Raw genomic sequence first — 14,591 nt, forward strand, 5'->3', positions numbered from 1 at the left:
TAAAAGTACTCTGTTGAGTTGTTGGCTAAACAATTTGTGAGCCACATGGTGAAGCTCCATGGGATGCCAAGGAGCATTATGAGCGATCAAGACTTGATCTTCTTGAGTCAATTTTATACCACATGCTTCAATCTTAGTGAGATAAAGTTGAACTCTATTACTACTCAATGCCCTCAAACGGATGAGAAAACGAAGATTGTGAACAAAGCAATAGAGACCTACCTCTGTTGCTTCGTGAGAGACTGACCAAACAAGTGGCACCATGTTCTGCCATGGGAGGAGTGCCCCTATAAAACAAGTCATCAGGCCTCCATAGAGATAACTCTGTTTGTGGCGTTATACAGGTTTTCTCTTATGTTAGTGATCGCATATGAGCATAGGAGTGATGCATCTCTTGAAATAGATCATTCTCTAAAGGGGTGAGATGAGATTCTCGCAACGTTGAAGCAGAACATCGTGAAGGCCCATTAACGCATAAAATAGATCTATGACAAGGGTTGAACTGATCGGGCATTTAAGGTAAGAGATTGGGTGTGGCTGAAATGCAGGCCAAGAGGACAGAAGACTCTCTTGGGCCAAGACTACCACATGCTCCTGCTCAAGTACCATGGATTGTACGAGTAGAGGAATGGATAGGGAAACCGGCATACCATTTGGCACTCCATAAAAATGTGAAGATTCATCCCATCTTCCATATATCTTGCCTCAAATCATACCATGGCGAGCCTCCAATGGTTGTGGATGTGCCTCATGATGAAGACTATGTGCCCTAATCCACTACCATCTGAAAGACAAAGAGACTGTAGAAGTCCGATTGGATGTTGCAAAAATATCTCATCGAATGAAACCATGGCAGAAGGGATTCATCCACTTGGGAATGAGAATTCAACTTAAAGAAGAGGTTCTCAAATTTTGGACCTTAGGGCCAAGGTGATTCGGAGCATGGTGCAACTGTTACGGTCCTAGATCCAATGCAAACACCTATATCTGAGTTCCAAGATCCAAATGCCACCTCAATAGTGAGAGGAGGTTTCTCAGGTCAAGGTGTGGCTCAGAAGGATGATGTGGCAGCTGATATGTCCTCACATGTGGAAAAGTTAAGGGATACATATTCATACCAAAATGACGGAGAGCTTGTCACTTGTCTACACCAGAACCAAGAAGAGCCACCCGATGGGGCACACGAGGGGTGTCTAATTAGAGGAGCAGGGTGGGATGTCCCCCCTCTCTATATGTCACTCGAGATTAATTAAAGAGACTCTAATTAATTATTCTCTATTACTTAATTAAGACTTTTAATTAGAGAAGGAATCATGTTAGAGGAAAGACTTTAGAATCCTTTTTCTAGTTTAGTTTTTGTTCCACAGTAGGATTTTTTATGGCTTATGGATTATGTGATTATGTTCTCTATCCCAAACCTCCCATCTATAAATAGAAGTTCGGAGTTCCTCTTTTATGCATTAAATAAAATTGAATTGAAGTTCTCACAACTCTCTCTAGTCGTCTCCCATTCTTTTCTATATTTTTTATTTTTCTCTACTTTCTCACCTCTCTCACAACCTCTTTGGTCCTCCCTGGTTCTCAATGGACCAAACTTCCTAGGGTTAGACATTTAACCCCCAGGGCATCCTGAACCATGCATTTTCACTTCTTCAGTGAGCCAAGAGACATCTCTATATTATAGATCATGTGTCTAAGTTATAAAATATGGAAAACTCTATCTCACCTTGCTACAGACCTTCAAAGTACCTATATAGTCTCTCTATGGCCTTAGAATAACTTTTATTGATTTTCTAGACCTTGAAATCTAAAATTTCAAAATTGTATCCTGTTGGATACTCAAAATATCTTATTTTCCTAAACTGATAACCCCTGACTATCAACACCCTTTTTCAGTGCTTATAACATATCTCAGACCCTTATACATTCCCCTAGGTGACCATAGAACTCCTCGACAAAGTCATTTCAGTTCTAGACTGAAACCCTTACCCGAAACACTTATTGAGCCCAAATCATACTAACTCGATTTAGTCATTTAACCCTATTGCCACTATTTTCCCTAACCGCAACCATGAGAAACCTTAGACATCTTCTCCACCATATCCAACAAGGTTTAACACCCCCAACACATGTACCATAGGTCCCACGATCCAAAATTCATAGGTTTGATCTTCTTGAATCATTTGGGCTCAAATTGCAGTACCCATTCATTGAAAATATGGGCCTACCTTCCAGGCCTTCTTCTGAACCATCCACCTCAGATGTAAAACCTGCAATTTTTTTATATTTTACGAGAAATAACAGTGAATTTAAGGCTAAAATATTATTTGAAATTAAGATGAGAATTAAGTTGTAATTCGGGCATTAATTAAGATTCAAAATAAATTTTAAGTTAGAATTTATTCTGAATTGGGTTTTTGATTTTAATCGGATTTAACCTGGATTTAAGCTAAACTTAAAATAGAAATTAATTTGAGTTTCAATAATTATCATGGTTCGAATTAAGTGTGTATTTTAATTTAAAGTCTTATTGAATTTCGATTTTAATTTATGAAGTTTTATCAATTTGGATTTTTGATTTGGGAATTTGAATTCAGATCAAATTTAGATTTGAACTCTGATTTAATAAATATGTCTCAAATATTATAATTAGATTTGAGTTTGATTCATATATAAATCAAGACTTAATTGAATGTTAATTCATGTTTGAATTATACGATAGTTTCAATCTTCATCGAAATTGAGTTTAAAATTTTAAATTAAATTTAGAGGTAATACATGCAATTTTTCAGGGTATTTTTTTAATAAAATAATATTAATGATGAATTTTATGAGAAAGAAGTGTTAAAATGCAAAATTGGCCTAAGATGAATTATCAAAAATATATTATGAAAAATTAAAGTTGATTCGAGTTGATTTTAGTGAAATTTGCATTCAGAATCAAATTTATGAAAAATATGGAATTTAATAAAATAATTGATAAATTTTGTCAAAATAAAGTCAAATGTGATTTCAGACAAAATTAAGATAATTTGATATGTATGTAATGTAATTTCAATAAATTTGAATTTAGTTTCATGAGTTTGGAATCCAATTTACAAAAAAAAAAACTCAAAATGACAGTGTCCTGCCAACCCTAGTGGAAATCGCTTTTGAAGTTCATTTTTTAGAAAATGACATTTTTAGAAAAAAAATTAAATAATTTAGATAAATTGTTGTTTAAAATAATTTAATATGCATTTGAAAAAAAATTTATTTATATTTAGAGTCATTCCATTTAAACTTAAATTATAGTTTTGAAAGAATTAAAATTCAAAATAATAAATAAAGTTAATTAGTAAAATAATTAAAATGGAATGGAAAATTGGATTTAACTAAAATCCATAAAATAGTAGAGGTCCATAGGTGAGTCCTCCCCTATGGAGCCCATCCTATGTAGCACCTCCAAGTTAAATTCAAAATAAGAATTTTAAAACTTTAAATTGAAAGCCTTTTTTAAAAAGTTACAAAAAAAAAATTTAAGAGCAAGTCAAAACTTGCTAAATAACAAAGGGAGACCTCCCAAGGAGGGGGACGTCCCATCCTAGATTTTTCTAGGATGGGTTGGGTGTTAAAAAGAAAAGAAAGAAAATTTGGAATAAGGAAAGTTGGAAGAAGGAAAGAGGGAAAAAAAAGATAAAATAGACTAAGTCAAACTTGCTTGCCAAGCAAGTTTGACCCAATTGGTAAATTAGAAAGGGGAAACCCCATAAGGGGTGTCATCCAGCTTACCTTTGCTAAACCATATAGTATATACACTAAAGTATGCTATAAGAAATAATAAGCTAAGTTCAATAGAAAAAAATTAATACAAGCCAATGAAAAAAAAAAAAAAAAATAGGAAACATAAAAAAAGATTGAAAGAAAGGAAAGTTAAAGGGGCTTAGATCAACGGCTGAGAATCGCCCCAGCCTCTTGATCTAGTTCCTACACTTTATAAAAAGGGAGGAGGGGCTCATGCCCCCCCCCCCCTATTTGACTCTCTTTAGTTTTTTTTTTTAGTTCTCTCTCTCTACTCTTCTTCTTCTTCTTTCTTCTTTTTTTTGTGGTTTTCCTCTTGTGCAACCAAGAGGGGAACTTATGTTCTTTGGTGGAACTGTTTGATCATCTAGATGCAGCCACCACACAAAGCAGATGGCCGGTTTGCTTGTGGAATTCACTTTTCCTACCAAAAGGAGTATTTTTGCAAAAAAGGTAGGGGGTTCTATTCTTTACACCTAAATCGAAACTCATAGGCACAAGTTCCTCCAATTTTTCATAAGAACAGACCCTAAACCATGCTTACCACATGTGGGTTTGGATTAGGGTTGTCAAAAAATAAGATGCAGAGGGTTTTCGAAAGAAAACCTCCTCTAAAAACCAATTTTCCCAAAATCAGGTTTAGGGACCCAATTCAAACTTTGACAAAAATAATTAAAAGGAGGTTTATGAAGAAAAAAAAATTTGAACCTAATGAAAAGAGGTTGATTTTGATCTCCCTTAGAAGAAATCAATTCACCCCCAAAAGTAGCCAAATTTTTTAATTAAAAATCAAAAGAAAATATATATGAATGCTATCAATTTTGTTAGAAATAAAATCTGTAAATTTTAGAAAATACATGTATTACTTAGTTGTTTTCCTGCAAAGTCTGGTTAGAAATAGTAGATTATGTTCACGTGAATGTACTGTAAAAATTAGCATGATTTCTATTGCTTTCATCATAGAAAAATACGTGTTTCATGCTATCTTTTTCTTAGAAATAAATTTTATAATTTTTAGAATATTCATGTAATATCTAATTGTTTTTATACAAATTTTAGTTAGAGATGGTAGTGAATATTCATGTGAATTCATGGTGATGATTAGCATGATTTTTTATTTTACGTCATGAAAAAATTATGTATTTTATAGGTGTTATCGCAAAATTTACCGAAACTATTTCTGAGGAAATAGGCTCTACGGAGACAGGTCTATTTTCCAGCCTAACGGCTGTAAAAACAATATTTTTTTATTTTAGATTAGTCTAAATTAGTGTAGTTATATATTTTTAAAAAAAATAAATAACATGTCCTTATGAAAAAATCAGAAATATGAATTCGAGTGGCGTATTTTGGGCCCACCCCAATGCATATATCCCTTAATACATATTTTTAGCCTGACACCTAATCGATAAATTACTCATATCTCCCTCATTCGGAAGAGTTTTAATGAGAGTTTTATTGCGTTAGAAAGCTAACAAAATTTTACAGCTTCTATGAAATTTTCAGGTCTATTCATGAATTGAGCATAGTTCTATGACAATTGGAACAAAAAAGCATATGTTTGTATTAAAATGTTTGTAACTCCCTCGTCCGAATAAATTTTTATGAACAATTTGTTAAATCAGAATACTGATAAAATTTTCTACAAAATGTGAAAAATTTAGCTTTGACCGATGAGTGAATTTTTTTTTTACAATCTTTATAACAGTCAAACAAAGTTGGGTTTTTGCAAGTTTGGAACCGGCTACCGAATGCTTGCGTATGTTATGTGTTTATATGCATGCCCTTGCAAATTTATGTTGTACAGTTATGGACTGAAAAAATGAGTTTGCTACAGGAAATTTAAATGTCTCCTACTGAGACATAATTTGATTGATGTGCTAAGGCACAAGCATGCCTTTCCGACCCCTAACGAATAAGTGGACTGAAGTGTTCATTTTACGAATTGATGCAAATATTAAGTGATTATGCATGCTGTCTTTTTATAATATAATACCGACATGTATTTGCTGTTAGAGATTGGAATATTGAATGCATTTAACTGCAAAAATAAATTCATTGTTTCATTAATGCATGTGGGCTTAAAATTGAGAAAAACTAAACATATGCAATATTACCGAGCCCAAAGCTAAATGCAAATTGTTAATGAACTGTGCATGTTGTAATTTATTTTCATATGATTTCCATGTACATGATGATGATGTGAATGATTGAATACATTTAGATGTAAAGAAACTCAATGCTTTATGTTGCACATGAGATTGAGTTTGAAATAAAAGAAAGACATGTACAATGATACTGAAAATGTATGTTTCAAAATGTGCATCCATGGGCCCTGAAGAGGTTGAATCTATTAAGTGAATTCTTATGTGAGTGTTGCATGTAAAGTAATTAACTTGAAAGTTTAAACATGTGACACTAAAAGATCGATACTTACTAAGAGAAGGTAAGTGGTACTAGTCTGGCTTCATGGGTATCGAATTGAGCATAGAAGGTTGTTCTCCCTAGCCATAATGATAGGGGAACCCTCCATATTAGACTACAGTATGGATGATACAAAATCTCATGAGTAAAGTTCGATGCATCAAGATGGTAGTGTAGAAACTTCTCTCACTTTTGACATCCCTCACCTGACACTAGTGAATGGTGTCCGGCTAGCTAGGCCAAAGCCACTTTTTTTTAAAACACCGCCTGCATCGTGGTTTTGATCCAGGATTACTATATGTGTTTGTACCTACATAGATAAGAACTATGATATTAATTGATTATGCATTTAGATAGGTATATCATATATTATTTAAAAAGAAAACTTAATCAAAGATGTTAAAGTCACTTATGAATACAGTTCGAATTTTGCAATGGTAAGTGCATGCATTTTTATATGTTCATGCATCTTTATTTGTTCATGTTTAAGTGAATGATTAATTGAAAGCAAGTTCAGGAATGAATGTTTAAATGACATTAGGAATTCATGTTTGTATTTTTGTTGTATTTTATCTTATTGAATATATGAAAAATTAAAGTAATTTCTGTTTACTAGTTTTAGTTTATATGTTTTGAATAGCTCTACCCTACTGAGACATTATTTGTCTGACTCTATTGATTTTAAATGTTTTTAGGTAATAAATGAATTTATATGCAATGGCAAGAGGTTGAGATGGGGGCTGAGTCAAGCCTTTTCAAACCTTTGAGTGTTTTGGACTACAAGCATTTTTAAATGCTCAAGACTCTGATCATTTGATTTAAATTTTTAAATAGACTATTATTATTAAATATTGGAGATGTAATAGACTTTTAATTGATGTATGAATGTTTAATTTTCTGAATTAAATGCATGTATAGATATGAATGTGATTGAGAAGTAACACACAATTTTTTTGTCCCGTTTGAATGTTTCTGCTATAGTTTTATAAAAGTATTTAAAAAAAATCATGATTTTAGGGATACAAAATTTGGGGTGTTGCATCAGGTGCTAACATTTTTGCAGAAGTAACTCATGAAGAATCCTTTTGTAAAATCCTTTGTGATCCAATATTTGATGGGATCGAATATAGTAATGAAGAAGGAGAAGGCTCATATGTCACTCTCCTGGGTGTCGAGCCTCTTACAGATGATGCAGTCCCCTTGTCCCATGCATTTGACTCAAGTATAGGGAGTAAGGACAACACAAATATGTTCATTTATGATATTGGTATTGTTTACCTGATGGATACATGTTCTCATTGATTGCATCAAAGAAAAATGTTTTCAATGGACACCTAAAACAAATAGATCATTTGAATGGTTGAACTTTCAATTGTGTGCTATCTCTTTCTTAGTACCTGTTAATTCTGATTCTATGTTTGAGTTATCATATAATCTTTTTAACAAAAAATCATTTTGTTCTTTTGTTATGTTAGTTGATAAAAAAAAATTGTCACCTATAGATGGTTTAAATTGTTTTAAAATCCTATTAGCATTATCCCAATGACAAATTGTTAAATATTCTCTTTTTGATGAGATATTAAGTAAAGAAAATGTTTTGTGAATCCCAAATTATCTTGAAATTCAAGAACAGGTAAATCCAAATGAAGGTAGATTAAGGTGGTCAGGTAATTTTCAAACTTGATAATTTTATTTGAAATATTTTATTAAAGGCTACATGATCATTGTTATTTTGTTCTCCATGTAATTGTTAATGACTTTACTTCCATGCCAAATTTTTCATCTAAGTTATTTATTGTTGAATATTTTTTAAGTATTACCAAAATTCAACTAACAAGCCTGAGCTATGAGAACGAAGCCCTTTGACCCCGAGACAATTAATGCAGTGCATGTAGAGGACACCTTTGGGAAAAATATTTCATCGAACCCAAACACTTAAACTCGGCCCATCTTAGACATCCAATGGTTAATTTTGGTATTTTTAAATGTCTAAAATTTTTGATATTTAATTTTTATCCAGAAATGTGATTTATTAAAATTTAAAAATTATTTTGATTTTTTTAAAGATTTTTCTGAATTAGATTAAATATTCATATTTGAATCTAGGTATGATAGTTTGTTAGGATCTCTTTAGAGTTATTGGAGGGTATATCAAGTTTTTTTGGATAGTTTTTTTTTTTTAATTTGGGTCTAGATTTATTTTACTTTGTGTTTGAATCTTTAAATCTAAAATCTGGACCTCTTTGGGTTCCCAAATGTTGTTAGTGGGAATCAAGAAAACCCATTGCCCAAAGAAGAGGTGGCTGGTGGTCTTTTCTAATTGGGCCTAGTTGGCAGCACACTAATGGCTTTTGCAAAAATCTTGGCCTCTTCTCTTTAAAAAAGAGATCCTAAACCCAAAAAGAAGAGCCTTGGAGCGTGGCGAAGCTCCTCCTCTCTATTGTGTTCCTCTTGTGGCCGTCTCAAACGTGTGCTACAAAAAAGACACGCCTTGGCCATGCATCAACCTCCAGCAGGTGGTCCGTATGAGTGCTAAAAATCTGAAGACTAAAGGTTTTCTGCGTTGGCCAACCTTCCAGCCGGAACTTTCAGATTTAGCTCTTTTCCCTTTTCTTATTGAGTGTTTCTTTTATTCTAAACTTGGTTTATGTGAAAGAAGAAACATTTTGCTGTAATCTGATTTTTTTTAAGACTGACAAGGACGCTTTTGATTGATTCTATTTTGTTGAATGCATGAATTAAAATCTGGTTTAGGACTGGCTTTGGCGTGTTGTCGATTTTCTGGTCTTGACGTCATGACTGATTCTCTTTTGGGTTTTGTTTTGCCGACTTGTACTGATAGAAGGTATGAGGACAGGATTCAGGTTTCTTCGTTTTTATGTTTTCCTGCTGCCATCATGAATGAGCAGAAGTCCTGTTTGGGCATTTAGTAGGAGGCGTCCAACGGGATTCCTGTTTGCTGGTTTCATGTTGCTAACGTCTGTTCATGCGAAAGTTGAAAATTATGATCTTATTTGGTTTCTTAGTCATTTAAAAAATCTGATATTAGTGATCGAATGACTGAATTAGTTGTGTAATTCTTTTTTATTGTTCAGTCCTTGTTTTATTGCCGATTCACAGAATCAGTTTCACGGCTGAACAGTGTGAATCTGATCAGGTCTCAGCACTTTGAGTATTGTCTGCGGGACATCCACCACTTGTTCGGTGAAACGTCCCAACGAGGGCCTCTAGGCTGACGCAACCTGGTTTCACCAGATTGCGTACAAGCTGATTTATCTATTTTTCGTCCATTACCTAAACCTTCAGAACATTGAATTTTCTTTACTTTTGAGTTTTAGAATGCGTTGCAAATGTTGTTTCCGTATAGTCTCTTCTAGGAAGTCATCCATCTCCATAGTCTTGTAGGATTTAGTGTTTGAGACACCGTTAAAGGTGCTTCCTCAGCGTCACACCCCTATTCGACTTGCGTCAATGCCACTTAAATCCTCCTATAAATAAAAACCTGTTATTAGCACACGCTGCATAGATCAGGTCAAAGCCCCAACAGAAACCGATCAAAATCTGAGAGATATAACGTTTTCTTCTTCCCGCCAGCCCAATTTTGATTGGCCACTTAAAAGTCACACATATATGATCCTTTTGATTGAAACGATTATCCTTTTATTGTTTTCACAGAGAAGAACAGAGCAGTTGGTGTTTGTCCAGTTATATAGCTATTGTCATGTCACCTTTTTGGAAGGTAGTAAGAGCATTTCATCACACACACACAGAGAGAGAGAGAGAGAGAGATCATAAACCTATTTATGTTAATAATATTAACTTAATATTATTAGGTGTGCATTAGTACAGAAGGGAAAAAAGAAAGTAACAGAAAAACGATACTAATTGAGAACTGTAGAAGGCTGGAAATTTGAGGGTACAAGTGGAAAAGGAAAGATTTTTTGTCCAGTGGCCAAGATGCCTCTTGGATCAAACTCTGCTTTCCTCTTCAAGAAAGTGGCCCATCTCTCACCGTAGTGTTTCTTCCACTCTCTCTCTTTGTTGTAGTAGGGAAGGTACATCTTCAGCCCAATCTCTCTTTTCTCACTTGCACTCAGTATCGCTCTATTCTGCTCTTCATAAAATTCCCAGTCATGCACCGCAGATCTCAGCAAACCCACCGAATAAAACACCTCTTCGGTCGGTACTACTGAAGACATTCTCTCATCCCACCTGCAAGAATCGAACCAGATATATGCAATCATGTCATCGAACTTGGCATGGCCGGTTAACTAGGGCTTGGGATCAGGTGATATTGAAAATCACTATGCACCACGCATCCTGTACGGAGGGTTTGTCCGTACCACTAAAATGCCCTGGTGGTACGAAAATAACCTTGAGGGGGCCTAAAAGAACTCCCCGTGGTAGTGCTCAGATGCCACCATAATGTACGGTGGATATTGAAAAAATCACCATATTGGTGGTGATTTTCAATATCAACTGATCTCAACCATAGTGACAAATATCGCGAGAAATTGCCCGAAAGTTTAAAACGGCAATTTCTCGTGAGATTTTCAAAATATCACTAGATTTATGAAAAAAACATAAATACCGTGATTTAAACACGATATTTACGTTTTAAACGGTTATTTATCACAAAAAAATCATGTATTTTTATTTTAAAATAATTTTATTAATATTTTCTTATAAAAAATCATTTTTATATTTTAAATTTATTTTTTTATTGCCGAGATTTTGCCGGAAAAAATGCGAGATTTATGAAATATTTTCAATTTCTTGCGAGTTTTTGAAAAATGAGAAATTGCCGATAAAAACGTTTGTCACTAACCTGATTTACTACCGTGTCCAATTTGAACTTGCATTCACGTTTTTTTTCAAGAAGAAGACTTTTTTTATCCACATTCCAAAACTCCAACCATGAGTTTAGCCATATGACACAATTCTCATTGTGGAGAAAATCTCAGCAGTGAAAACTCCCACAAGATTGGGGAAAATCTCACAATAATATCCGCTATAAAGTGTACATACATAATACATAAAAATATATTCATTAAATAAACACTAATTTTTCGAAACAAGTAGTGACGATGCAAGAAATCATAGTCGTGTTAATAATAGATCATGATAAAATGTGCTCATAATTTCGAAACACGTGATATTTCGAAAATATAATGTTTTCTCAATCTTATATTGGCCTTTCAAAAATGCCTGATAAAAATGTTTTCATACTTAAATAATCTCCACTTTTGAGTTTGAACTCATACTTGTTCCTGATCATGGGGTATAGGAGGATGGACCCCGCAGTGTTGTTTCGAGAGATTATTCCCTTAAAAACCACTTCATGGAACTCCAAGATCTTGGACCCAGGCACAAACACAGAGAGCCATGGGTGTGGAACATCCCACAGCCCCCTTGACCTGAGCTTGAGCTCACCCTGGCGCACCCTGTTCAAGAAATCCACGTATGACACGTCCTTGGTGGCTAACATCCCTGGTATGTAGTGCAGTTTAGCAACCAGCCTCTCTACATCCTGCTGCCAAAACATAAAAAAAAATGGTCAACTTGCAATAACATACTTATTTTGTGGTTTGAAAGGTTCGATCGCATGCCCACCCTCCTTATTTTTCTCATTTCAATTAATGCACATCCACATTATAATTACCAGTCAGTCAACCAATTGCATACCTAACACTTTAAAAAGCATACGTCTCAATCTACGCAGAAAAGAAGTCTGTTGAGAAATTAAACTATACTTCCAACTTCCAGACATGGACAAGAACATGCATTATTATATATCATACTATGGGACGGATACGGATATGAACACAATCAGTTCAGATCTGACATCGAAGAACCCAAGCTAAGTGGTTCCTCTTTCATAAAATAAATATGGATCTGGAACAAGCTATGTCACATTGATACGGCTGTTGGACAGCCATATTTATGAAGTTTTTTCTAATACAACTGGTCTATAAGGGGACATGACATGGAGTTAAAATGGATTATCCCGTGTCATAGGGAACAAGCAGAAATTAATGGGTTCAGGTTCAAGCCCAGCAGATCAAGTCAATTAAGCCCATGTTTGTCACATTAATTAATTCACCATTCCTCCTATCATGGTGAAGCACATCTCTGGGCCTCCGAATTTATGAGGTTCGATTGACTTGCTGGAAGACCAAGGTCTTGTTAGGCTTGTCCAATCCATTACAACAGTGCATCTCTTTAATTTGCCCTGGTCGAAGTGAAGGATATTTACCTCATCAATATGATTTTGAGTAGAATTGGTGTAGTACTTGCAGACCTCTAAGCAGTAGAGGATTGTCTTGGTGGTTACAGTTGAGGGAGGGAATGCGAATGAAGATGATCTCCAATTACTGGTGCCAGTGCCACCGTTACATCCATTGTCAACACCCATCATCACGAACCCCTCTACGTAGTCGAATCCCTCCTCTCCCTCATCATTCAAAGATATTAGATACTCTTGGTCCTTTGTAAAGTCAGAGAAATTAGAGTACACCAACTTCATCCACTTCACCTGAAACAAATATCATCTACACTTGAATATTGGAACAGTGCATATAATGAAATATAGAGTTGCAAGATGAATTAAACTCATGAGTTGAGGTCATGGAATTGCCACTGAACAAGCAAAAGCGGGTCCTTCAACAAGGTAAAGCTTGCAAACAATATTTTAACTACATTGGTTAAAAATCTTCAAGCCCACTGCTGTATTGGTCCAAGCCCAGCCAACTTACAGAATCATACTCGGTCTAGCACACATGACATACATACCATGTGCGGAGCTCTCTCTAAAGCAATTCTTGCTCTAGTGATGATACCAAATTGCCCAAGTCCTCCAAGCACTGCATAAAATAAGTCTGAGTTCTGTGTCGATGTGCATGTCAACATCTGCCCCTTTCCTGCGTTCCATGCATATACTTTTAGCAAGTTAATACAGTTTCGTTTTCAGAAGAAGGCATTATATCTCATTCGTTCTGGTAAGATACACACTATAAAACAATCAAGATTGCCTGCATGATTAGGCAGAGCAAGAAGCATTTGATGGTAAATTAAACACGCATTATGATTTTATTTCTCTTATCATTATGTTAGCACAATTATGCTACAAATTTTGAAAAGTTTAATCAAGTTTCATGATGCTTCTAGCGCTACACAAACAAGCATGTGCACGCGCATGTATATGCATATGTTGTGGTTTTGATTCTCATGTGCAGGATAACACTTGTCTTTATTCACTTGAGAAATATCCGATGCATATAATTAAAACCACCAATCGATTGTATCTTGCATGAAATTGAAAAGGGCAAGGATGGTGGACCAAGTGGCGAAAGTTAGCCATAAGTTAATGATCGATATATGTTTGTTTTTTTCTGTTTTCCTGTAATTTACGTTAATGAATTGATTACTCTTTCAGAGAGAGAGAGAGAGCCCTTCACTCTTTGGCAGTTACCAGTTATGACGTCCATTTCCAACACATTGCTGATTTGAGGGCCACGACGAAAAGATTGGCCACTGATGCCCCCGTTGGAAAGCGTCCCACCCACGGTCAGATACAGATAATCAGTCCATGAACGTGGTGCAAGACCATGCTTAACGGTCTTGTACAGCACATCTATCCATAGTTGGCCACCCCCAACATCCACATAACAACTCCCTCCACTTGTAGAGCAATTAGCGAATTTGTCATCATAATATTCATTGGTGCCAATCTGTAGGGACATCATTTCTATGACGACACCGTTGTATGCCTGTGCTTGGCCGTGTATGGAGTGTGCATGGCCCTTTGCTGACACAGGGAATGGGCGAAGAGATTCATAGGAAAAGCGTATGAGTTCGGCTATGTCATTGGTGGAAGTGGGGATGAGGACAGCAGCAGGGTAGACTTGGCTGAGCCTGCCAAAGTCAGTGGACGCATGCTCAATGGCACTTAAATCCATGGTTATCTGCTTGGAAATCTCATACGGGAGGTATTCTAGCCATGGCTGAAGATGACCAGCTAAGGTAGCAAAAAGGGTTGATGTTATGAACACGAAGAAGGTCGTAGCATACATGGTGACAGTACTTGTTGCATGATAGGAGGGGGAGCCTTGTCTTGTGATGTTTATATAGAGATGAAATGGGGGTGACAGAATAGAAAGGAAATCTTTGGTTCAGACAAGAGATCTCCAATGAATGATCGATGGCCTGAGTTTCTTTGTAATTTTCCTTTAAGTAAAAGATACGGAGGATTTGTGAGACGGCTACAACTTTTGGTTTATTATTTAGCGTGGCAGCAGGACGTTTGAAATTGGGGTCTCCCAATTTGTTTTTGTCTTTGCGATCTGTAAAAGAAAATCATCCCGTTTATAGAAAACGAGTGTTAAAGA

The 14,591-nt window shown here is 35.3% G+C and overlaps 1 protein-coding gene across 1 annotated transcript; it reads right to left on the reverse strand.

Moving 5' to 3' along the window:
• Window positions 1-10,085: 10,085 nt before the first annotated feature.
• LOC149829437 (cytokinin dehydrogenase 3-like) lies at window positions 10,086-14,276 on the reverse strand. The gene is made up of 5 exons (XM_090016186.1): window positions 13,676-14,276; window positions 12,997-13,142; window positions 12,461-12,739; window positions 11,469-11,734; window positions 10,086-10,416 (listed from the first exon to the last, which is right to left on the reverse strand). Exons 1-5 carry the CDS (start codon window positions 14,274-14,276, stop codon window positions 10,086-10,088), a joined length of 1,623 nt encoding a protein of 540 aa, XP_089872312.1.
• Window positions 14,277-14,591: the final 315 nt, after the last annotated feature.

This window comes from Nuphar pumila, chromosome 8 (genome assembly GCF_984573655.1).
Source record: "Nuphar pumila chromosome 8, dmNupPumi1.hap1.1, whole genome shotgun sequence".
Taxonomy (NCBI): domain Eukaryota; kingdom Viridiplantae; phylum Streptophyta; class Magnoliopsida; order Nymphaeales; family Nymphaeaceae; genus Nuphar; species Nuphar pumila.